This window comes from Canis lupus, chromosome 15 (genome assembly GCF_003254725.2).
Source record: "Canis lupus dingo isolate Sandy chromosome 15, ASM325472v2, whole genome shotgun sequence".
NCBI classification, from domain to species: Eukaryota; Metazoa; Chordata; class Mammalia; order Carnivora; family Canidae; genus Canis; species Canis lupus.
The window spans coordinates 22033165-22057542 of NC_064257.1; the positions used below are offsets into that span (position 1 = coordinate 22033165).

At 40.4% G+C, this 24378-nt stretch overlaps 1 protein-coding gene and 1 long non-coding RNA gene across 9 annotated transcripts in view; one reads left to right on the top strand and one right to left on the bottom strand.

The window, feature by feature from the left end:
* SYT1 (synaptotagmin 1) overlaps positions 1-24378 on the top strand; it is a 541941-nt gene that overhangs the window by 511129 nt on the left and 6434 nt on the right. For all 3 annotated transcript variants that reach the window (XM_025439372.3, XM_035698794.2, XM_049094044.1), the window contains one exon: positions 23400-23533. In XM_025439372.3, the coding sequence (XP_025295157.3) occupies positions 23400-23533 (134 nt within the window). The remainder of the gene's footprint in view (positions 1-23399; positions 23534-24378) is intronic.
* LOC112654769 (uncharacterized) overlaps positions 1-24378 on the bottom strand; it is a 312057-nt gene that overhangs the window by 272121 nt on the left and 15558 nt on the right. The window lies entirely within an intron of this gene.

Consider the following 24378-nt stretch of genomic DNA (forward strand, 5'->3'; position numbering starts at 1 on the left):
AGACAAAGGCAGAGGGAGAAGCAGGCTCCATGCAGGAAGCCTGATGTGGGATTCGATCCCGGGACTGCAGGATCATGCCCTGGGCCGAAGGCAGGGGCTAAACCACTGAGCCACCCAGGGACCCCCTGCTTGAGGATTTAAAATGGCTGCTTTAGGAAGGAATTTACCGTTTGTATTTTCAAAGTGGCCCTACAACCACCACTCTGCTACAAGTACTTGTTCCTTCCTGCAGCTATGTTTTACGATTTCAATACTTCAAAATGAATGAATGAATAAGTGAATGAAAAAATGCTACTGCTGTTCTTGAGGCAGAAAGTAAACAAATAAATATGACTTGCTTTTGGATTGGTTACTTTTTTGAGTTGTTAAGTCTTCTCCCCTTCCAGATCATAGATGAAATTTTCTCCAAATGGAATCTGTCAAATACTCTTATTTTTATTTATTTATTTTTTAAGAAAGCTCTACGCCCAATGTGGGGCTTGAACTCACAACCCTGAGATCAAGAGTCTCCTGCTCTATTGACTGAGCCAGCCAGGCAAATGAAAATACGTTTCAGTGGAAATGCTGGGTTAAACCATGTTTCATAAAAGAAAATCAGGTTCCTGGGGTGCCTTGGGTGGCTCAATGGGTTAAAGCATCGGCTTCTTGATGTCAGGTCAGGTCAGGATCTCAGGGTCATGAGACTGAGCCCAGCTCAGGTTTAAGGTGTGGAGCCTGCTTAAGAGTCTCTCTCCTCCCTCTACCCTTCCCCCACCACCCACCACTGCCCTACTCACATGTGTGCACTTTCTCTCAAAAAAACAAAACAACAAAAACAAAAACAGGTTTCTCTAATGAAAAATGTCTTAGAGTCATTTATATGTTGATATATATTATAAATCTCTAAGGCAAGACTTTTAGAGGTTCTGGGTTTGTTTGTTTTTTGTTTTTTGTTTTTTTGTTTTTGAGGTTCTGTATTTCTAAGTGATTTGAGCATAGTTCTCTTTTTCATGGAACACCTGAAAGGATTAGAGTCCAAAAGATAATACACTATGGAAACTGCTAAGATAGGTATTCTAAGGTTGACTACACTCTAATCATTAAGCCCAAGGATTCACAGGACCCATTTATTTGCCATCCTAGACTGTAGGTCTTTCATGATGGAATGCCTGTCTCGACATGTTGGCCGGTCTACGCATTGCTCCTGTGCTGTTACTGTGGACGCATTTGAGGCCAGCCTAATTTTTGCTCCCTTCTCTGTGACTTTTTTTCTGCTTCAATGCCCCAGGAATGTCTGTCTTCTTGAATTTCAATTATTCAATCGGGAATATGTTTGTAGGTTGAGCCTTCTGTTACTAATATTTCCCAGAACCCGGTATACCCTTTCAGTCCATAGATGTGGTTATTCTTTGTCTTCAGTGAAATTTCTTTGTATATTTGTGAATGTTTCCGGTTTTGTGTATTGGATCCTCTTCTTCAGGGACATCAATTTTACTGATGTCAAGTGCTTTGGAAGTCAAATCAGTTATCTTGTAATTCTCCCCTTGTATTCACAAGCTTTTCTTCTAGCTCAATAATTTTATTTGCAGCCATCTATTTTTTCCCTTGCTATGCCACCTTATTATTTGCTCTATGATATTGTTTTTGTTCTCAGCTTCCTCAATTCTGAAACCTTCTTGTTGTTCTATCATCTCATCTTTGAGCTCATATTTTCCTGAGTTCATGTTCTCATTAACTTGATTCATAGTGCAAAGCACTTCTGAGGAATTTTGTTTTGTTTTTTTGGATTATATTTTCTTTAAGAGTGGGGGTTTTATCATTCTTCGGCATGCTATGTTCCTCTCTTTTAAGGGTTGGTTGGTTTTGTTTGTTTTTATTTGGGAGTGTTGCCTTAGCATATTTGGATATTTGCCACTGCCTTCCCCCCACCTCATCTTGCTCATACCTGAATAGCTCTATCTAGACCTTCTCTCTGTTCTGATCTAGGGTAGAAAACTTCTCCCTGACTCCATTTTCATGGATTCTAACTTGTTTTCCCTCTGAGTTATGGTGTGAGAATACCACCTACTTTACTGTAGACTGATGGAGGTGGGGGAAGAAGGGAAGGGGAAAATTCTGTGGAAGCTATATAACATCTGTCTGACATGGAACTCCCAGGTACTGATCTCTCCTCTGGGATTTGTAGGTGTTGTGAACTAAGTTTTAACCCCTCCCTTTAATCAGGACTCATGTCTACCCTGAAAGGTTTTTTGTTGGGGGGAGAGAAGGGGGTTCCAATCAGTCAACCAATTTTTATTGAGTACCTGGTCTCTGCTAGGTACTATTCTAATCAAGGCACTGGAAATATAGCTGTGTGAACAAATGGAACAAAAAAGAAAATGGGCTTTCTCATGAATTTATATTCATTGTGGTATCTTTACTGGTCAACACATCAGATAGAAGCAGCCCACTTCTGCCTAATAGCCATGCCAACCATTCCTCGGTCAAAAGAGGGGTGGGTGGAATAAAGACAGTCAATCTGAACTGATTGATCTAGATTTGAGGGCAAGAGTGAAGTCTTAAGATTCATCGACTCAGCAGTAAAGTTTCGGAGGGGCAGGGAGAAATGTCAGGGTTAGGAGCTGCACCCTGTCATTCCAGAATCCTCTTTCCTTGGCCAGCATTTTGCATGTGTGTGTGTACATGCTCATGTTTTGTTTGAGTGCCCATAATATTAAGTTGCACTTCTTGCCTTATTTGGTGGCCGATTTCTCATTGGGGAGGAAGAAGCTAGTGCTTCTTGTTGTTGGCATTCACTTTTTCAGTTGTGAGAGAGAGAAGATTCTATGAATCTGTTTTCACTCTGTCACCTTCAGCTAAAGGCTTCAACTAGTTCTTTTAACTCTAATTGAACGTCATAACCTGTGGTCTGCAAATATAAGCTTGCCATGACATTGCTCCTTAGGAATTAATCAAGTATTTTAACACGCAAATAAAAAAGCATAAAGCTGAAGTGGTTTGCTTGGGTTATATGCCAGCTTCTCTTGGCTAAAAAACATTTCAAGGACGTAAGCTCCAGACTACTTCTAAGAAGTCAGTTAGTCATATCCCTGGACACTAAAAAATAGGTTCCCTCATATCTAAGAAAGAAATTTTTTCAGAAGAGTTCCTCAATTTCACAATATCTTATGCTCAGGACTGTTTCTGCACAGTCCCCTTAGAATCCACTCTCTCTCGAATATGTCAAACACATATTCAGATAGTGGCAGACGGAGACAACATGTGAGAATCAACACCAATCCCCAGACTTCTACCAAGACATAGACTTCTGGGTCAGCATTGGAAATGCCAAGCTCCTAGGTCTATCCTAACCTAAAGACTAAAAGAAATAACCAAACACTTGTGTCTTTTATTATGTACAGTAAAAGACCAAACATTGCCTACAAAAGCCTCCCAAATAGATTGTACTTAATTTAGATTATGATAAGGATATTTGATAAATACTCTACTTGTAAGGGAATTTTAATGGCACTAGATTGCATCTTCTTGTGTTACTACCATGCTTCTAATAAAATTTCCCCCACCCAGAACAGTAATCCTTAGCCAGTTGCCTTGAAAGCTGGTTACCGTGGAGATGATTATCAGTATTATGATGACCTATTTAGAGGAATTTCTGCAGTGTCAGAAAACAAAACACCATTGAGAATGCCTAACAAATGAATGATGCTCTTTCCCTGAAAATGCCTTTACAGACAAATGCCAGAGATGTAGTGTGTGTGTGCGTACGCACGGATGCATCTATGTATGTGTGTGCACGAATATGGTGTAGATTTGTTCATAATTAGCATTTGCAAAGACTTTTGTGAAACAATGGTTGTCCTCAAGCACTTCAACAGTAAAAATGGTAGTACGAATCACAGCAGGTATGAGCACACAGAACTTTTTCTTCTTCCTACAATCTGAAATGCATGGCCATAGTTGTATTGATTTCTCACCAATGTTAACAGAGAGCTTCCATTTGCACTGTTTTTTTCTTGCTCAGCCTCTGATTTTTGAGGATTGTCTATGGCTGCCGGAGTCTGGCTGACAGGTGGTTGGTGCAGATGGATTTTTACAAACCAACTGGCCATTAATAGTTCCTAAATAAACTGAGACTATTTGATAGCTATTTTTATTTCCTCAGAATTGTGCCACGAAGTCCACACCCTGATCTCTACTTGGTCTTTGTGATTATATGCAGATCTGGGTGTTTCTGTTTTTAAGTTTAAATGTTTTTCATTAATCATTGTGCTGTCCACTGATGCTTCGTCAGTTGTCTTTTTTCGGTTTGGGTTTTGATTTTGCTTTTTTAGAGAAATTTTAGGTACTACTTTCCTATGTATCTGTAAAAATTCCAATGATAAATATTAAACTCTTATTATGATTAAAGAATCAGTAAAAAAAAAAATAGCCAAGTGTTACCCTAATTAGGACAAATAGACCTAATTTCCTCCTTTTAAACCCACAACATTATGTTTTATGTCATTTTCATGTTTGTCCTTAGGTTTTCAAGTGAAGTCTTTTTTTTTTTTTAAGATTTTATTTATTTATTCATGAGAGAGACAGAGAGAGAGAGGCAGAGACACAGGCAGAGGGAGAGAGCCCCATGTGGGACTCAATCCTGGGACTCCGGGATCACGCCCTGAGCCAAAGGCAGACACTTAACTGCTTAGCCACCCAGGCGTCCCCTGTCAAGTGAACTCTTATCTACTCTCATCTCTCACTTATTGTAACTTCTTCCAAAGTAATAGCAAGGTGTCCATGTGTTCCACCATGTTCTCCTATCCTCCAGCAAAGTGCTGGACATATAATGAAAATTCAACAAACATGAGTCTTCATATAATTTGTCCTCCAGGAACTTTCAAACCTTCTTCAGCCACGCTAACTCAGTGTTCATCTGTTCATGTTCACAATGGCCTTCCTGCAAAATTATGTAGGAATTTCTTTCTTTAAAACCGTATACAGTGAGTCTGTTTTCCACAGAGCATCTTGAGGAAAGGTCAGTTAACTCATTGAGCTCTATTTTCAATTTCAGTATCACAGACTTGTCTTTATGCCTGAAATCACATTTCTCTGAACTGAGGACAAATATCAAATTTATATGAGTTAACCTCACTAAATTCTTTACACTGGTCTGACTGCCATATTGAAAATGCCACTGTAAGAAAATTTTCTTCATTTGACAAAATGTTATGTTTATGTTGGATGATCTGTCATATTTATATTTATGCTGGATGATACATATTTCTCTTTCAACATTTTAGAGAGGGAAATACACTAATATTTTAATTGATTTCCAGCTCAATCTCAGCTTCAAAGAATCCAGGACAACACATCCAAATTTATCTTGCAAAACGTTCACTTCTTTCCATCTAACAGAAGCGTCCAGAAAAGGTTCTACCTAAAAGCATTAATATTGCTTACTGCCTTATGGCCTTTGACTCATGTATACCATTTCCCAAAAAAGGCACTGAAAACACAGAGCGCTTCTTATCCATTTAATTCAGAGCCCATAAATGGTAGCTTCTCTTACAACAAGGCCTGCCCTCTTATTCATTTATTCAATAAGATATTTAACTGTCCCTTTAAAATTGCCTTCATTTTAAGTAACAAAAGTTGTGAGTTGTTTGAAGTATATTCACATCCAGCACTGCTTGGAAGAATTAACCCTTTTGAAATAAGACTTAGAATCTTAATCATTCAGAATATTTCCAAAAAGATTCAAAATCAGACTCCTGACTCTGCATAACAATTCCACTAAATTAATTCACTCTGCATTCTCTTAGATGGATTTTTCAAGGCAAATCATGAGCTTGCTTTAGAATATTCCTGTGTCTAATCTTCACTCCTTGAGATGACAGTGCTTAGAATTTAGTACTAGCAACCCTTCCCACCCTGAAGCTAAACTGGGAAGGATGAGAACAGAATGTTCTAACCTCATCCATACCACAGGCGGTTATTCAAGGAAAAAAACATATTTCATAGCCATTTGCTAGATAAACTTGCTTTACAAAGAGGGCACAATCTTCTGAAGACTGATATGGAATAGCTTTTCTCCAAAAAGTTTCCATGGCTTTACTTCTTCTGCTCTAAGAAAACTCATATTCTTAACTGCTAGCGATCCAATGCGAGTCATTTTATTAACTGACTACGATTATTCCAGCTGGTAATTTTTGTCAAGGTCTAAGAGCAGTACCTCTTAAGAGTGTTTCTGATGAAAAACTCAGAGAAAGGGTTTGGGGTAAATTAGCTATTTTCACTGAGTCCCATTTACCATCCTTTTAGTGGATTACAGAGATCCTTTATGAGGATAATAAAAGAAGCTGTTTTAAAATGGAGAGTCAAAGTGTGCTCCAGGAGGAAGTGATATTAGAGCTGAGCTTCATTAAAGAGGTGTAGAGTAGGGCATGAAGAGGAGGAGGCCTTCCAAGCATGAAGGCCCAAGAGGAGAGGGAATACAGTGTTATTCAATGAGCTTTCAGGGCAGGGCAGCTGGAGCAGAGGCAGCATGGGATGGTATCCTGAGAGATGAAACTGGAGAGGTAAATATGAGACACATCATTCAGGGTCTAGTAGTCTGGTTAAGAAACACAAACATTTAAATTACGATACAGTTACTGGATTGAAAATATAAGGAATTATATCATGTTTTCATCATCCTCCCTTATAAAATGTATATAGTCTAACACTGATAAAGTTTATGAATATTGAATTAAGATGAATGTTCAAAGTCATAGGATTTCTATGACATCTAATATTAATTGTGAACCAATTAGTCTCAGGTTCTTCAGCTGTAAAATGGAGGTAATATACCTACCTCTCAGGACAACCATGAAAAATAAATGAGATAAACTAAAGACAGTAAACAGTACGGTGCCTGCTAAGAGCTGTTTAAAAATTGGACAAACTATGCAGTACAGAACAAACAACAACAACAAAAAGCCAAAACAGAATCATAAATAAAGAGAACAAACTGATGGTAGCCAGAGCAGAGGGGTTTGGGGGCTGGGTGAAATAGGTGAAGGGGATTAAGAGATACAAGCTTTGGGGCACCTGGCTGTCTCAGTTAGTTGAGCATGTGACTCTTGATCTCAGGGTCATTAGTTCAAGTCCCACATTGGGTGTAGAGATTACTCTAAAAAAGAAAAAAGGAAGACGCTTCCAGTTAGAAAATTAGTAAGTCATGGGGATGAAAAGTACAGCACAGGTAATATAGTCAATAATATTGTAATAATGTTGAATGGTAACAAATGATAACTACACTATGATGATTACATAATACATAGAATTATCAAATCTTCATACTGTACACCTGAAATTAATATAACATTGTGTATCAACTCTACTTTAAAAAAGAATGTGCAGTAGAGCCCTTCACTGTGGAGAAGGGATCCTGCCCTAGAGCCCAGAGTTTAGAGGGCCCCACTCTGGTCCTCCCCTAGCCATACTTGCAAGGGACAAGGAGTCCAAACCAAAAGAGCCACAGAACTTATTCATCCAGAGGCTGCACCTAACTCTCCATTCTAGACCAGGCCCTGGTTCCCTGAGACCCAAAGTACCCTGTCGAAATGATCCCAGGTTGATTCATGTCCGAAGACAGTTTCCCCAAGTCTGAGCACCTGAAGGTTGGTACATACCCCACAGCTGAAGGGTGGCTAAGGAGCAGGTTTGGGGGAACTGGTACACAAAGCTTGGACGTGCAGGCCAGGGCATCCCCACATACATATGTGCACGCTGGAGGTACAAAAGAGAGGAACAGGGCAGGCCCAGGAGCACTCTCCCACGTTGCCAGCTTCTGGGGCAGAGCCTCAAGGAGTCTGAAAAGTCTCCATGAAAGCTGGGTTTCCCGGTCATTACGTATGTGTATTTGTTAAAATATGAGAATAGAAAATGCCTGTCTTTAGGTTTGTATTTTAATCTATAGCTCTTAACAATTTAGACATAGAGCATATGGACTTGCATTTGTAATCTTACCCTGGGCCCCACAAAATGTTACAGGCAGGACTAATCCTCTAATTTATAAAAATCCTGTATATCTCAAAAATTCCATTTCATTTGAACCAGCTTAAAATGTAGGGATTGCCTATTCATGAGAATCACATTAGGTTAACCATGAAATTCCATTATGCACAGAAAGACTGGAAAAGGCCCAAGGAAAAAAACAAGTTCAATCCATCTAGTGACCTCTTTCTTTCTCTACATAGCATTAACACTATGCAAATATCACTGTATTTATGTTTTATGAAATTGCACATCTATGTGTGGAGGTGAAGGGAGAAGAAGGCATGGGGGCTGATGATTTTTAGTATTAAAAAAGGTCAGTTTTCTCTTTCTGACATTTGTTTGGACTCCTTAAAGGTGGAGCCTTGAATTCAAACTTAACATTTCTAAGTGAGTGAAGGGTATTTGTCTGGTGTGAAGTCCTCTTTTGGTCACCGCTGTGCAAATAATTTAGCAAGAAAACATCCACTGTCTTGTTATCTTCCCTACCACAGAAATACGTGGGTTGGTTTAAACCTAACACAGAAATGTATGTCTTCTCTTCCCAACCCAACTGTAAGCTCTTTGAAGAACAAACTGGCTTCTATAGTTTTCTGTATCCCCTCACTCTCTTCCCTAAGAATTGCTCAATAGATATGTATACTTTGCTGATTCATTCAGGCATTTAGCAAATATTTACCGGATCCCGATCATGCATCCGGCTCTGGGTCAAGAATGGGGATACAGGATGGAACGGGATGCTGGCTGAAAGATAAACACCTGGCATATGATAGGCACTCTGTGAGTAGGTGAGTGAGTGAGTGAGTGAGTGAGTGAGTGAGTGAGTGAGTGAGTGAGTGAATGAATTCTGTACCCCAGAGCTAAGAAATAATACCAAGAAAAATGGAATAACCACTTAAGTTATCTTATGCCAAAGGTCATGAAGGTGAAAGATGGCAGCCTAGGGAATATCTGTGATTCAGGAAAATGTAAAATTGGGAAAAACAAGGCCAGCTCTCATCTTTGTACATCTGGGCCATCTCTGTGGCCACGTTGTGTGTGCCTCTGAAATCCTGCAAAGACTTAAAGCATTTCATAGCAACCAAATCTTTTATATAAAGAATTTGGCCGACTCTAACACCCCAACTGTCACTCTTCCCAGATTTAGGGAGGAAGTATCTTAGGTGAATGTCAGTGCCAAAGAAATCAGTGTGCAAAATAACATTATTGTGAGTTTTTACTGAGATGTGAAATACTGATATGTGGTGATTGACTTTAATCACAAATTTGCTTCATAAAAAGCAGTAAAATCACCACAGAATTATATTACTTCATGTTATTTTCCTATACACAGTATAATATTAAAGCCATAGCTTATTTTTATTTTCTCTTTACAATATTATAAGAAAACCAGATTACCAAGGTAGAAGTGGATCTCTCCCGCAAAACAGAACACCAGCTGATCTCAAACAGATTCACAGCTTTAGGAAAGAGACCCATATTTGACCATCAATAAACCAAAATGAAATATCTCTCTTGAAGGATAAGGGAAATCAACATTCAAATAAAGAAATTTAATAACAAACCAACCAGGGTGCTCAAAGTTTTTTTTTGTTTTGTTTTTTGAAAGGACATGCATTATTTATACTATAAAATCTCAAACCAAAGGTGGGAAGTATGAGTTTTCAACATTATTATGATTCTTAAATCATTACCTCTTTTTCTAAAGGCGAAATGAAAGCTGCATCATCAATCCTCTCCTAGAGCCACAGGCTCAACAGTGTCACTTAAATGCAGGAAGGACAGCAAGGGGAAAGAAACCCTCCTGAAAACATGAACGTATTTTCTTTTTCAAGCAGAGAAAGAAGCACTGAGACATTTCCAGCTAAGACACGTAGGAGCCATTCCCTCACTCCCTGGGTAATACACGCAGACACTTGAAAAGTTCTAGAAACAGTTCAAAATGGAGACATGGAGAGAGTCTCCTCCACTCCATCTGGAAACATTTCCAAGTCACTCCCTCAATTACTGTAAGGCAGTCTCCGTCCATGAACTTTCTAATGCTGAGACTGCAAAATGTTTAGAAGATACATAGACATTTTAAAGCAAGTTTGTGCAAGAGATAGGGAGTTAATGAGAGTAAAATTGATTCTGGCTAAGCCAACCTGAGAACTGAGTGAGTCTGAGGTCACCCCACTGCAGAGCACTAACTCTATTTAGTCATACTATGTGTAAGAGCATCCTTATTCTCACACTGCTTTCATTTTCACCCAGTGCTGAGGTGCTGGGAACCTCTTTGTGGAGAAGGAGTAGCATCCATCCGTCATATTCTGTGTGCTTACAGGTCCTAGCAATGTTACCGAGTAACACTGCTACCAACACTGTCTCATCCAGTACAAATGTCTAATGCTACTTTAAAATTTAAAAAGAAGAAGAAATATCTATCACTAGTGACCTTTCATCTGGCATAAATAAGAGGCAAACCCCAAATCTCCAAAAAAGACAAAAAAGAGTCATGTCAAATTTACTGTTTGCAATTTTGTTTGCTTTACTGAAATCCTTTGACTGTTTTTGTTATTCAGTTCATACAAACAGTTTAGACTTGGTCATTCCACCAAACTCTTTGTAGTCATCCAGAAAGAATCAAACATAATTACTACTGCTCCTGCTCTCAAGTTTGCCCTTTCTGAAATATTTTCCAAAGTATAGGGAAAAGAAGGGTGAATTATATAGATGAAGAATTTCACCTTAAAAGCCAAAGAGAAAAGACTTGTATTTTGCCAACTTGATAAACACTTTCTACGAAGTGCGGCACTCAAACCCTAACTCTGCCCTCATACATGCCCAGAAACTTGTCACATCAGTGAAAACTGTCTTTGATGTATCCTCATTCCCCAGTTTTGGGACATACATGCCTACATTTTTTTAAAAAGATTTTCTTTATTTATTTGCAAGAGAGAGAGAGGGCTCGTAAGCAGGGCAGAGGGAGAAAGAAAAGCAGACTTCCTGCTGAGCGGGGAGCCCAATACGGGGCTCCATCCCAGGATCCAGGGATCACAACCTGAGCCAAAGGCAGACGCTTAAGCAACTGAGCCACCCAGGTGCCCCCACGCCTGTACTTTTAATCAAGAGGCCGACAGTCACGTACAATCCATTTGGCAACGTTAGAAATGACTGTTGGAATTCAGTGGCTTCCTCCACCGACCAAAAATGTTTTCCATTTAATTCACAATAATAGCATTTTGCATTTACGTTTTTGTCTCCTCAAAGCACTCTGCCACCATTAATGGACTACATCAGCCTTTGCTATTTTACGGTCTGTCTCATTAAAATGAAGTTGATTTCCTCTTTGGCAGTCACTTATCTAATGTTGTTTTCTTCTAGCAAACACTGCACTTAACTAATGTAAATTCATTTTTAAGTTGTGTGCTTACACAGAAAATACTCCCAGAATATATTTTTAATGCTACATTTTTATATAACATTACAGGGAGCATTTTAAACTATAAGACACATAAACTCCTCAGTGCAGTCTTCTCTAAGTACTTGCAAATTATTTATAAAAACCCCCTCAAGTAACTGCCACTGACGGAAATTGCTCTGTGAACCCTATTACTATTTAATTATTTGTATACTATTAAATGTTTGGCTGACTGATAAGATAGGCTTACTCAATAAGTGCACAAGAAAAAGCTGCAGTTAGCAAGGAAACTCTGACTCCTGATTCTGCATGGTTTAACTCTGCTGTCTCTGCCATTGCTGGACCACTTGTACAAGTGCCCAATGGCTCATTTCTAGGAATTTGATCTCAAGTGGGAAGGAAATGTCTCTCTGCAAAGAAGTACACGCATACTTCCAAGTTTAGACAGAGATGGAATCCCAGAGAAGAGAAGCGAGGTTGAAAAACTCTACAAATGTTGGAGGGTTGCCTCCCAACTTCTTCTTCCCACTCTTTTGTTGAAAGCCTTCTAATTCCTGTTTGAAGAACCACCATATTCTTCTATTCTTAGCATTGTGCTTAGAATAGAGTTGAGCCTATCGCCAACTCCAAAGATAGGACTCCTGACTCCTCTGATTAGTTTGGGGATGGAGGGATGGATGCATGACCGAGGACTAGGCCAACATAGCTCATCACATTCTCTTCACCACAGGGACTAATCGAGTAGACATTTCATCCTAGTTAGTCCAATCAGACTGAGGTTAGACTTTTCCTGGGAATTCTGATGTAGACTCTCTTTTCCCTTGAATGGTAGTGTGTGACGATATGAGACTTGTAGCTAGTACAGTCATTTACATCCTTACAAATAGAGTCCAGGATGTCTGGGAGAGGCCACCATGTGGAATATGAGGATAACTCCACAGAAAACAGAGTAGTGATACAGACAACCTGGGACCAAGCTGGTATTGATGAATCTGTGCTAGATAGGGAACAGGCTGAAGTGCAGTAACAAAAAGACTCCAAAATACAGTGGCACAAAAAGAATTTTTGTTTGAAATTCTTCATCTCCCACATGTGCATATGTAGGTGAGTGGACAACATTGGTAGGTGGTTTTGGGCTGCAGCTCATTTAGGAACCCAGGACCTCCCTATCTTGTGCGGTCCCTTAGAGGATTGTTTTCATGTTGCAAGGTACAGGTTGATTCACTGCTATCATATCCATTTTTCAATTGTAAGAAAAAGAAAGAATGGAGGGTGTGAAGCTTATATTAAGGCACTGTTTATTAACTTTAGCTCTACTGACATTTTGGCTTGATAATTCTTTACTGGTGAGGGCTATCCTATGCATTGTAGGATGTTTAATAAAATCCCTGGTCACTACCCACTCAATGCCCGTTATCACCTCCCCTCCAAATTATGACAATCGAAAATGTCTTCAGATAAATGTTTGAGGGACAAAACAGACTACCGTTTTAAAGATATGCTGTGGCATTCCCACTCACCACTTCCATTTACTTCCAATAGACAGAAGTTAGTCAGTTGCCCACACTGAGTTGCAACAGAGTCTGGGAGAAGTATTTCCAGCTGGACCAAATGGTGCCCAGGTTAAAAAAAAAAAAAAAAAAAAAAAAACTTCAGGAGTTGTATTGCTTAAAAGTAGGGGGAAATGGATTTCAGAGGACAATTCACAATCCTTGCCACCCAGCCCTACTTCTGGACTTTTCCATCACATAAGTCAGTAAGTTACCGCTACAATTTACACATTTTGAAATGGGTTTTAAGTTACTTGAAATTCAGCACCCTAACTGATGCTAGTATTACTTTCTGCATCTAACATTGGAAGTTGAAATTTACTGAATATTATCCAAAGAAGAAAAGATAAAAGGAATAATGCCCATAGTTACTCAGAAGCTGCGTACTGGCTCAGAAGGATTGAACAAAACAGCTGAAATGAGGTTATTTCTTATCTAGAGAAGTCTTTGGCTAAAATGTAAAGGCCATGGTCACAGGGGCCCACAGTCACTGTGGTAGTTAGGAAAGAAGACAGTATAATTATACAAAATTGTCCAAATGAAAACTGCAGGCATCTTGCATTATCCAGCTTTGAACTGCTGCTCTCTCATTCTCATTGTAAATACAAAAAGCCTTCAGTGGCTCTTTGATATCTCACACAAAAGGATCATTGCTCACAGGCAGCTGTTTTGCAATTATATTTCCATGAAGTTGGCATAATTTGACATTAGAACTGCCTAAGGGAAGAAGGGGGTGACAATGTGCCAGGGTGTTAAAGTGGAGTATGGAATAGTAATGGAAGAAATTCCCGTGTTACACGTCTCCCCAAAGTTCATCTTGAAGCCAATGGCTCCGAATTCAAGACACATTTCCCATAGGAATATTATTTTTGTGTCATTCTCTTACCACAAAAATTCTCCAATACCAGAAAAGAAAGAGATATGTACTTTGCAAAACTACAAAAGAAAATGCTGCAGGGCACAGAAAGGTCTGTCTGAAGGTTCTGACTGAGGAAATCTTCAGGGAAGAGGTGACTTTTAAACCAAGCTTAAGATGGGAAAAGAAAGAAAGGGCATTTCAGGCTAAAGGACAGCCAGTTCAAAGCCATGGCATTTAAAATTCTGTCTGAGGAATAGTAAGTATTGACCATGAGTAGAGCACAGAGTTTGTGGAAATACTAAGTTAGGATGGGGCTGTGAAGTTCATGATAGAGTTTGGCAAGGCACTAAAGACTTTTAACACGGTAGTGGTGTGATCAAATATAGTTTAACAATTATACGAATGGTGTGGAATTGAGGATGAGATCACAAGAGAGATTGGATTTCTGATCTTGAGATGTGACAAGTTAGAAAGGGGGAACCAACCAGAGAGAAATATGAAGGTAAATTGGCAGGAACTCTTCACAGGGAGTAGAGAAGAAGGAATCAGAGACAGCCCCAAGTTTTCTTTTTGGTCGAGGAGGCTGGAATCTCAGCACAAGAAGCTTAAAGTGGAGGTAATGCGCTCAGTCTAAAAGATAAGAGAAGAGCTAGGTGGTTCTGACCTTATAGCACAGCATTTAGGCTGCACTTATAAAATTTTCTCATGGCAGAAGAGTTGAACAGAAAAACGAAGGGTGTAGATTTTACCTTTCTCCAACAACCTATAGATATTACCCCATCCCCAATGACAGGAACAAATCTCAAGGCTGAGGGCTTCCTTTTCCCTATTTCCTCACCTTAAGCAACATAAAGCAAGCAGATACTTCATACGCCCAAGTGTATCAACATTAGCTGGCCTCAGTATCCGGAAAGAAAACTCAATGAATCATAGTTTTGACTCACACTATCCGAGAGCCTTCGTAAAAAGTTTCCACTTAGAATTCCCAAGATTAAATTTTCAGCTCTGTGAAATTTCATCTACTGACTTCAGGAGGAGAGAAAACTGTACAGGATGTTGAATTAGTTTCCCATCTCACAACTCAACTACCTCACCTGGGTGGTAAGGAAAGAAGCCTTCCCTGTCTCTTTCATCTCATACATGATTAAATTCTTCATTAATGAACCAGTTGCTTAAAGTAGGTATGCTTCTTTCCAGAAATAAATCTGGCGTGGGGGGGGCAGCTTGGTTTACTTCTGCAGCAAGCAGTGCAATGGTGGGCACCAAGTTAGCAAAGCTGGGAAAGAGTCTGAAACCTAGATGCTGACCTACATGTCAGCCCTTTCACAAAACTATAATAATTAAGAATTAATAATAATAGGCATTGGTCACATATTTGAAGCATTTTCCACTTGATAACTCAATTTAATCTTCACAACTCTACAAATGAGGTCTCATCATTCTCAGCACTTTATGTTGACGGAAGTATGACACAAACAGATTAAATAACTTGTCCAAGACCACACAGCTAGCAGAGGAGTCAAGATTCAAGTTAGTCTGGCTCCAGAGTTTGTACCTGTAACACTAACACTCACAATTGAGTCTCTAACACATCACAAAAGAGCAGCAGGTTCTAAGACCCTGGTGTGAGTTCTTGGAGGGAAAAATCAGCCTTCAGGAGCCCCAGTCTCTTTACTGGGTTGGTTGTAAGGATTAAAGGAGATGATATGATTTTTAAATATATATATATATAATCTCAAAGCACTTTAGAAATATAAGGGAACATTATTACATTAAACTTTGTGATGGATCTTACTTTAAAAATTATTCAAAGCTAACATTTCATTCATTTTCATTAATTTTATCATGATTCTAAAACATCTGTACCTAGCTATTATCTTCTGATTGTATGCTCTAAGTTAACCTTTTTTTAATTGAAAAGACTTAAACTTTTTGAAGGTTTTTGCTTTGAAGAACAGAGTAATCATTCTTAGAAGTTTGGGGGAAAAAATATGCCTTTTTTCCCAAAAGATCACTTCCTAGACCTATTTAAATTTGAGTCTCATCCTCAAGCCTTCCTAGATAAACAAGAGAATCCTCTCTTCAACTTTGGTTGTTGTATTAGTTTTCTACTGATGCCATGATAAACTACAGCAAACTTCATTTTAAAAAACAACATATGGCTATTATCTCATAATTCTGTAAGTCATAGGTCTGACACCGGTCTCACTGGGTTAATACCACGGTGTCAGTAGGGTTGCATTCCTTTCTGGAGGCTCCAGGTGAGAATCCATTTCCTTGCCTTCTCTGTCTTCTAGAGGCCACCTGCATTCCATGGCTTGTGCCCCTCCTCTATCTGCAAAGCCAGCAATGTAGTGCACCTCTGACCTCCTTCTATTGTCTCTCTGACCACAGCCAGGAAAGGTTCTCTGTTTTTAAGGACTCATGTGATTACTCTGGGCCCTCTTGGATAATCCAGGATAATCTTCTCATCTCAAAATCCTTAACCTTAATCACATTTGTAAAGTCTCTTTTGCCATATAAGGTAAAAGTTCTCAGCCTCAGAGGATTAGGATGCGGACATCTTTTGAGGGAGGTACTATGCTGCCTATCATAATGGTGAACTTTGGGAGAAAAAAAAAAAAAAGCCCCCAATTTCATATATTAAAAGGACCTGTCAACATATAAAAGTTTGAAAGTGATTTCATTATAGTGTCCTGAAAAACCTCTTAGTCATAACAGCTATTATGATAGAAAAAAGATAAAGTTCAGTTAGGCTGATTTCAGATGAAAAGAAAACCTGACAAGTAGTGAGTGAAGGATAGCAATGCCACATGAATAAGAAAATCAAATGACAGACCTCAAAATCATCCAAAATTAGACGATGAATCTACACTCATTGTACCTGCAGTTTATCATCAGGAATGAAGAACCTTCTTTCTGATGTCAGTGCATCCATTTTTAGAACTACAAGCTTACAACCACATACTATTAGAGACTATATAGACATCAGAAAACAAACTTTCCTTTCTATCAAAGTTAGAAAGTAAAAAGGCCCTACTCTTTTTTTTTTTCTAAGATAAATTAAAAAAGCAAAGTGTCCCAAGTCCTGCACATGTTTCAGTAGCACCAGAGATTATCTAAATGGTGTTGAAGGAAGGTTTTCAGTATTTAGGTGATGATGAGCTCCAGGAATGCTTGTTTTGGGGGGCAGAATGAAGTGATACAGCCATAGATATATGAAGTCCCTGAGGACAGCAGCCAAATTTTATAGCTGGCATATTTCTCCATGCCATTTACATTTTTACAAAACCTAATGGATATTTGGACGTCACACATGGTGTCCAGCAGTTGTACTCGGGAAAAGCAACAGCAGCATTAGCAAATCTCATTACAGCCTATTTTATCATTTCAGTAAAATTATGTCCTATTGTGTAATGACCAGAACTTCTAAGCTACCAAGAAACTGGAATGACAAGGATTTGCTTTTTGTTTTAGGGGAAACAGCCCCTAAAACAGAAGAAATTTAAAAATAAACAGTCCTACTTTGCAGGAAAGGTGATCCTTATTATAAAAAAATATGTGCATTCTTAAAGCACGGATGTGACTTATAGTTAAATGACTCATGGTTTCCATTTAAAAGGCCCAGCAATATTTAGGGAGAGAGGAGCAAGGTCTAGATTCCAGAAGAAGTTACTAATGAGCTAATCAAGAGATTAGGGCCATCTCCAAAGCGACCAGGATTCAGGAAAATACTTAGTGCAATGAAAGAGAGGACACAATCAAGCCAGGCTGAATGACAATGGAGAAGACTGGAGAAGATGGAGAAGCAATCTAGGACTTCAGATGGTTGAATCAAGAGAATCCTCAAATGTGTCCACCTTGAATACATATCAGGCTTAGACAGTCAAGACTTATCCAGGTACAAAAGGTAATAAAGAATATGATCTCTAACAACCTACAGAACATGAGAAAATAGTTTCAAATATATTAGATAAGAGCTAATATCCAAAATATTTAAGGAACTTGTACATCTTAATAGCAAAATAATAATTATCTGATTAAAAACAAACAGAGGATCTAAATAAACATTTTTTCAAGAGAAGACCTACAAATGGCCAACAGGTACCTGACAAGATGCTCAACTTTACTAATAATCATCAGGAAGCTGCAGGTCAAAACCATAATGAGCTATCACCTCACACCTCTTAGAATGGCTATTATCAAAAGACAAGAGTTAACAAGGGCTTGCTAGGATGTGGAGAAAAGGGAACCCTCCATGCACTGTTGGTGGGAATGTTAACTGGTACGGCCACTATGGAAAACAGAATGGAGTTTCCTTAAAAAAATTAAAAACAAAACTACCATATGATCCAACAATCGTATTTCTGGGCATACACCTAAGGGAAATGAAATCACGATCTCAAAGAGAGACCTGCATCCCTATATTCATGGTAGCATTATTCACAATAGCCAAGATGTGGACACAACCTAAGTGTCCACTGATGCATGAATGGATAAGGAAGATGTAGTATGAATACATAAATATACACAATAAATTTATATAAAAATAAAATGCTTGGGCAGCCTGGGTAGCTCAGTGGTTTAGTGCCACCTTCAGCCCAGGGTGTGATCCTGGAGACCCGGGAATCAAGTTCCACGTTGGGCTCCCTGCATGGAGCCTGCTTCTCCCTCTGCCTGTGTCTCTACCTCTCTGTCTCTCTGTTTCTCATGAATAAATAAATAAAATCTTTTAAAAATAAAAATTAATAAAATGCTCTAAATATTACTAATTCTAATTATTATTCGACGTAATATTCTAAAACAGAAATGTAATATACATAGATTTAGAATATTATCCAGCCATTAAAAAAAAAAAAAAAAAAAGAAGGAAGTCCTGCCATTTGCAGCAACATGGATGGACCTTGAGGGCATTATGCTAAGAGAAGTCAGAGAAAGACAAATTCTGCTTTATCTCATTCACATGTGGAATCTATTTTTTTTTTAATTCCACACTCATAGAAAAACAGAGAACAGGATGGTGGTGGTTGCCAAGCTAGAGGGTGAGGGAAATGAGGACATGTTGGCCCAAGGGTACACACGTGAAAGATGAGCATCTAGCATGTAGTATGGTAACTACGGTTGGCAATGCTGTATCGTTCAACTGGAAGTCCCTAAAGAGAGTGGAGCTTAAATGCTCTCCCCGCATACAAAAAAAATGCTATAATTATGTGACGGATGTGCTAACTAAATGTATCGTGGTGATCACAAGTATGTATATGAAATCATCACACTGCACACCTGAAGCTTACATGGTGTTACGGTGTTACATGTCAATTTTATGTCAACACAGTTGGGAGGGGAGGGCAAGACCTCTGGGTTACTGCCAGCCTTGATTATGATTAAGATGGAAATTCCACCTGCAAAAGAAGTTGCTTTGATACCCGTATCAGGATGAATCTGCAAAGACAAGAGCCCAACTCTGCCCATTTACGGCGATCCCACACCTGCTCCTCTCCCAGCCCTCGGTCCCTCCTGATCGGTATCATGCCATTATAGAATTGCTCTGAACCACTGTCAGCACTGGCAGATTCTGCTTATGAAAGTGACAGGTCAGCAGTGACCCCGTCCCCCTTGCTTCCTTCTCACTCCACAAATATGCAGAAGGACGTTCACCTTATGGCCCTCGTGGATACTGTTCCTTTTGGCTAAGACAAGGTGAAGCCACACCCCACCTTCAAATGACTGGTTCCTTCCTGTCATTTGGTTCTTAGCCAAGCCTGGCCCCCTCAAGGAGGACCTCGCTGAGCACCCTTCTCTTAAATGACCTTGTTCTCCCCAAGGCATTAATCACATCACATCAGGACTCGTATCTGGATCTGAAATTATCCTGTTGGGTTTTTCATTTGCTTCCTCCAATGGCAGGTGCACAGGAATTCTCTTGTCATTTACTGTTAAACGAATAAATATGTAGTCCTCACGCGTCCCTTGAGACAAGCTGTAACTTCGGCTGATAAAGTTCCAACACACGAACCTGGAAGGCATACACATTGCTTTATGGGTATTTAGTACCTGAGTATTCAGCCAGCGCCAAAAAGCAACTGGAGGCTGGACCATCTCTGTACACGAACACGGGGGTCTGGATGGAGGCACCAGGGAACTGGAAGCAAACAAGCTCTCTGAACCCAAAGTCAGTTCTGGCTGTGCAGAGCAACATGGATCACAGGTGGAAAAAACCACTTTCCCCGTTCATTTGCAATCACCTAGAGTGGCTTGTTTAACTGACCAACTACTTAGTTGCAGGAGCTGGTTCCTCGTCTCCAAGCTTGGTTTCTGCAGACACCCTTTCATCCGCAATCACCTTCAGTGGGTTGTTTAAGACCAACTACTTAGTGAGGGAGCCAGTTCCTCATCTCCAGGCTTGGTTTCTGCAGATGTCCTTATCTGCAATCACCTACAGTGGGTTGTTTAACTGACCAACTACTTAGTTGCAGGAGCTGGTTCCTCGTTTCCAGGCTTGGTTTCTGCAGATGTCCTTTCATCTGCAATCATCTACAGTGGGTTAACTGACCAACTACTTAGTCGCGGGTGCTGGCTCCTCGTCTCCAGGCTTGGTTTCTGCAGACCTCCTTTCATCTGCACCCTCTGAGCCCCTTGGGTGGACGCAGCCCCGAGTCAGAAGCCCCAAACCTCCCATCCCGAGTGCGCGGGCTCGGGGCCACGTCAGGTGACCTCTCCTCACGCGGAGACCTCGACCAGCCAGACCACAAGGCCCTAAGTTCATGCCACTTATTCACCCAACAGAAATTGCAACGGCTCCAAGCACCGCTCAGTAACCAGGGGGCCCTGCAGACACAGTCTCTGTCCCTCGGGAATTAGGTTCTACGGCGGTTGGGACGAGAAAGATCAAAACCACCTGTGCGGCCCCACTGGCAGCTCCAGGGAAGGTCACCTTGTCTGGTCCCGGGGCAGCATCCTCCCCGGCGGCGGCCTCTCCGGCTCTCGCGTCGTTTGGGACTCTCGCGTGGTTTGGGACTCTAGCAGGGGGGTCTCGCCGGCGGTGAGATGACGGATGTGCACGTACGGGAGGAAGGACGTCAGGCAGGAGCGGGGCAGGAGAGCGAGGCACCTGCTGATGGGCGGGACGAGGGTGAGGGAGATGCGGGAGGGGGCGGGGCCCGAGGCGGAAGAGCGAGGACGACGGGGAGGCCCACGCGCAGCCGCAGGGGAGGACGCGGGTCACATGGACGCCCGGGAGCGGGAGGCGGATGGTGGGGACCAGGCCGCCATGACCGGAGTCTCCTAGATGGTCAAGGTCGGGGCGCAGGAAGAGACCACAGGCGCTCCGCCCGCACAGCCCGCACCTTGATGCGATGGCGGCACAGGGACGGAGAAGAGGGGCGCGGTTCCCGAGGCCTGCCGCGGTCCTGCAGGAAGGCGGCTGCGCCCGCTGGGCCTGCCGACGTGTGCGCGTGCGCACCAGTGACGTCAGCGCTTGAGACTCTCGGGTAGACCAGCAGCCCTCAGGCCGCCTGACCAGCCCTGACGCGGCCTGGGCCGTGACCACGTGTGTGACCATCTGGACGGGGCGGCCCGCCCGGCTGTTAGAGCCGCCTTGACCCAGGGCGTGACCCCGGGTCTCAGAATAGAGACCCGCGTAGGCCCCCTGCGTGGGGCCTCCTTCTCCCTCTGCCTGGGTCTCTCCCTCTCTCTGTCTCTATCTCTCTCTCTCTGTGTCTCTCATGAATAAATAAACAAAATCTTAAAAAAAAACAAAACCCTCAGAGGGGAAAACAACACTCGTACACACATACTCAACACTCTTACTCTGAGAATTACGGTAACATTTTTTTTTTCGTTTGCACTTAGCCGTCCTATCAACAGCTGGCTTGTACGAGATGGTTCAAGAGGCCAACCAAAGAAAAAAAGATCTTTTTTTCCTTTCTTTTTTTGTTTTTGTTTTGTTTTGTTTTTTTGGTCTGTGAAGTTGCTGTCGGCCTGTTTGGCCTGTTTGATGTACGTGTAAACAATGTTGCCGAAAATAAACCGGGATTTTGTTGTACTGAGAAAACTACAAACCAGAAAAGGTTGTCATCTAAACATAAGCGGGCCTTAATCGAGGTTATCTGTGGAGTTTCCCCAAGCTTTACACATACTGAAAGGGAGGAAAGACAGTTTGGAAGGCTTAGCACTGATTATTTTAGGGGAGTAAAATCCTGCATGATTTTTCTTTTTTTTTTTTTCCCTGCTTTTCGATTATCATCGTTTTCTGATGTCTTTTTTTTCCCCTGTAATTAGTATGCATTACATATGAACCAGACGAATATTTAAGAAAACAGATTTTACTGTCAAACCTGGGTGTGGGTTCTTAGTAACCTGAAGGTATACCGTTCATTCCTCAGTAATGAGAACTCTGTGGGAATCATCTTACCCCTCCATTGATTTGCTTATTACTTTACCTTTACATAATGAGGCTTTGGGGAAATTGCTAAGAGGATCCCGCTCCTTTTCTCCTTAACTCTCTGTGCACTGACTTACTCTCTACCTTGGGATGATCAGGTCCTGGATCAATAGATCTCTCTGGCTCTTTCTGCCCACACCCCACCCCATCACTGCATGTGCAAAACACACACACACAAAGATGGCCTCTTAATCTGTGTTTAAATGTTACCTCCAGAGAGAGGGTTTACCTGTGCAATCTAAGAATTCCAGGGGATCCCTGCGTGGCTCAGGGGTTTAGTGCCTGCCTTCAGCCCAGGGTGTGATCCTGGAGTCCTGGGATCAAGTCCCACATCGGGCTCCCTGCATGGAGCCTGCTTCTCCCTCTGCCTGTGTCTCTGCCTCTCTCTCTTTTTCTCTCATGAATAAAAAAAAAAAAAAAAAAAAAAAGAAAAAAAGAATTCCACTGCTACCTTAGGCTCACCATACTACCCCTGCTATTCTCAATCCTCTATTCTTGCTCTGTTCTTCTAGAGCACTCTTGTCAACTTGTAATTTCATATGTATTTCATTTCTTTGCCATCCTGCTGTCTATCCCCCCTCCCCAAGTCAGAAGTTCCATCGTGAAAACAGCAATGATCTGTTTTGTTCGCGGCTGTATCCCTAGGGCCCAGCTAATATTGAGTAAATGAATAAATGAATGCATGAAGTGGGCTCCTTTGCCTTTTCTCTATCAAGAGCTATTCCCGTGCAGTGGTATGCTACAATTAGTACTTTCCAGCTCATAAGAGCCAATTGTTAATATCTCAGGGATTTAGTAAGCTTGTTATTAAACTATTTAGTAGCTTGAAATTAGCCATGCTAAAAGTATTTCTGCAATGAACATTGGCAAATGTTACATGTTGAGACTTTTCCCCCAAATTGCTGGTTTATTAGCACACTACAGCTCTCATCCCCTAAATCCAGCTATAAATACTGAGATATTGTGGCAAAAAGTCTGGCCCATAGGTTACATAAACTCTTTCAATAAAGAATGCTGAAAACTTTTTAAAATATTAAATATGCGCTATAAAATGATTTCCTTGTTGGGAATATTCAAGTTTTTTTAAAAAAGCTAAATTATAATCCAAATTTGTATCTCTGATCTCCTGAAGTTATTGTTTCTGTTTTTCAGATCCCTATGTGAAGATCCATCTGATGCAGAATGGCAAGAGGCTGAAGAAGAAAAAGACAACAATTAAAAAGAACACACTTAACCCCTACTACAATGAGTCATTCAGCTTTGAAGTACCCTTTGAGCAAATCCAGGTAATGTCAAACATAATTTTGTCTTCCCATTCAATTTTATTTCTTCAGACCACAGAAGTTAAAGACACAGACCTTGTAAATGATCAGCACACATGCCTTCATTAGAGTTACCATTCTTATTCTCATGCACACTTGACAATCAAGCTACATCAAGAAGGAAATGATGAAATTTACAGCCTAGGATGTGCTGACTCATCAGCCAAAAACAGCTGGCATTCTGTTGAGCAGAAATAAAGTAGGAAAACAACTCTGCTAACTCAAAAAGTACTATAAAGGTTAAAAGGCCAAGAGAAAAATGAGCTTTCACTATTTATTCCCAGGCCACAGTATGGAGTTCTCCTTATCACAGTTTTATAGCAAAAAAATAAATAAATAAATAAAATAGAGATACAGGAAATATTTTGGTTGATGCTAAATATGCAGCATGTTTAATCTTTCATTATTAAGAGGTGATTAACAATATAAAAATCAGACTAAGTTGTATTTTTAGTTGTTTAAATTTAGTTTCCTATTTCTGAGTCAGAATGGATGGATATTTTTGTAAAGATTAAATCTTAGTCTGATAGATAATAATTGTCATGAAAGGGAGTAACTTTTAAAGGAATCTGTGGATAACATGTTCAAAACAGGATGCTCCATGTACCCACAACAGCATATGATATTATTTAGCAATTTTTAAATAATAGTAGTTTCTCTTACCTTCTATCCATAGTAAGACTATTAGAATTCAAAGTTCACATCCAATAACTATCAACTATTTCTTACTAATCCTTAATGGACATTGGATATTAGAAATCCAAATGTCTTAAAGCAACACTATTTTTACATTTTATTAAATAATTTAT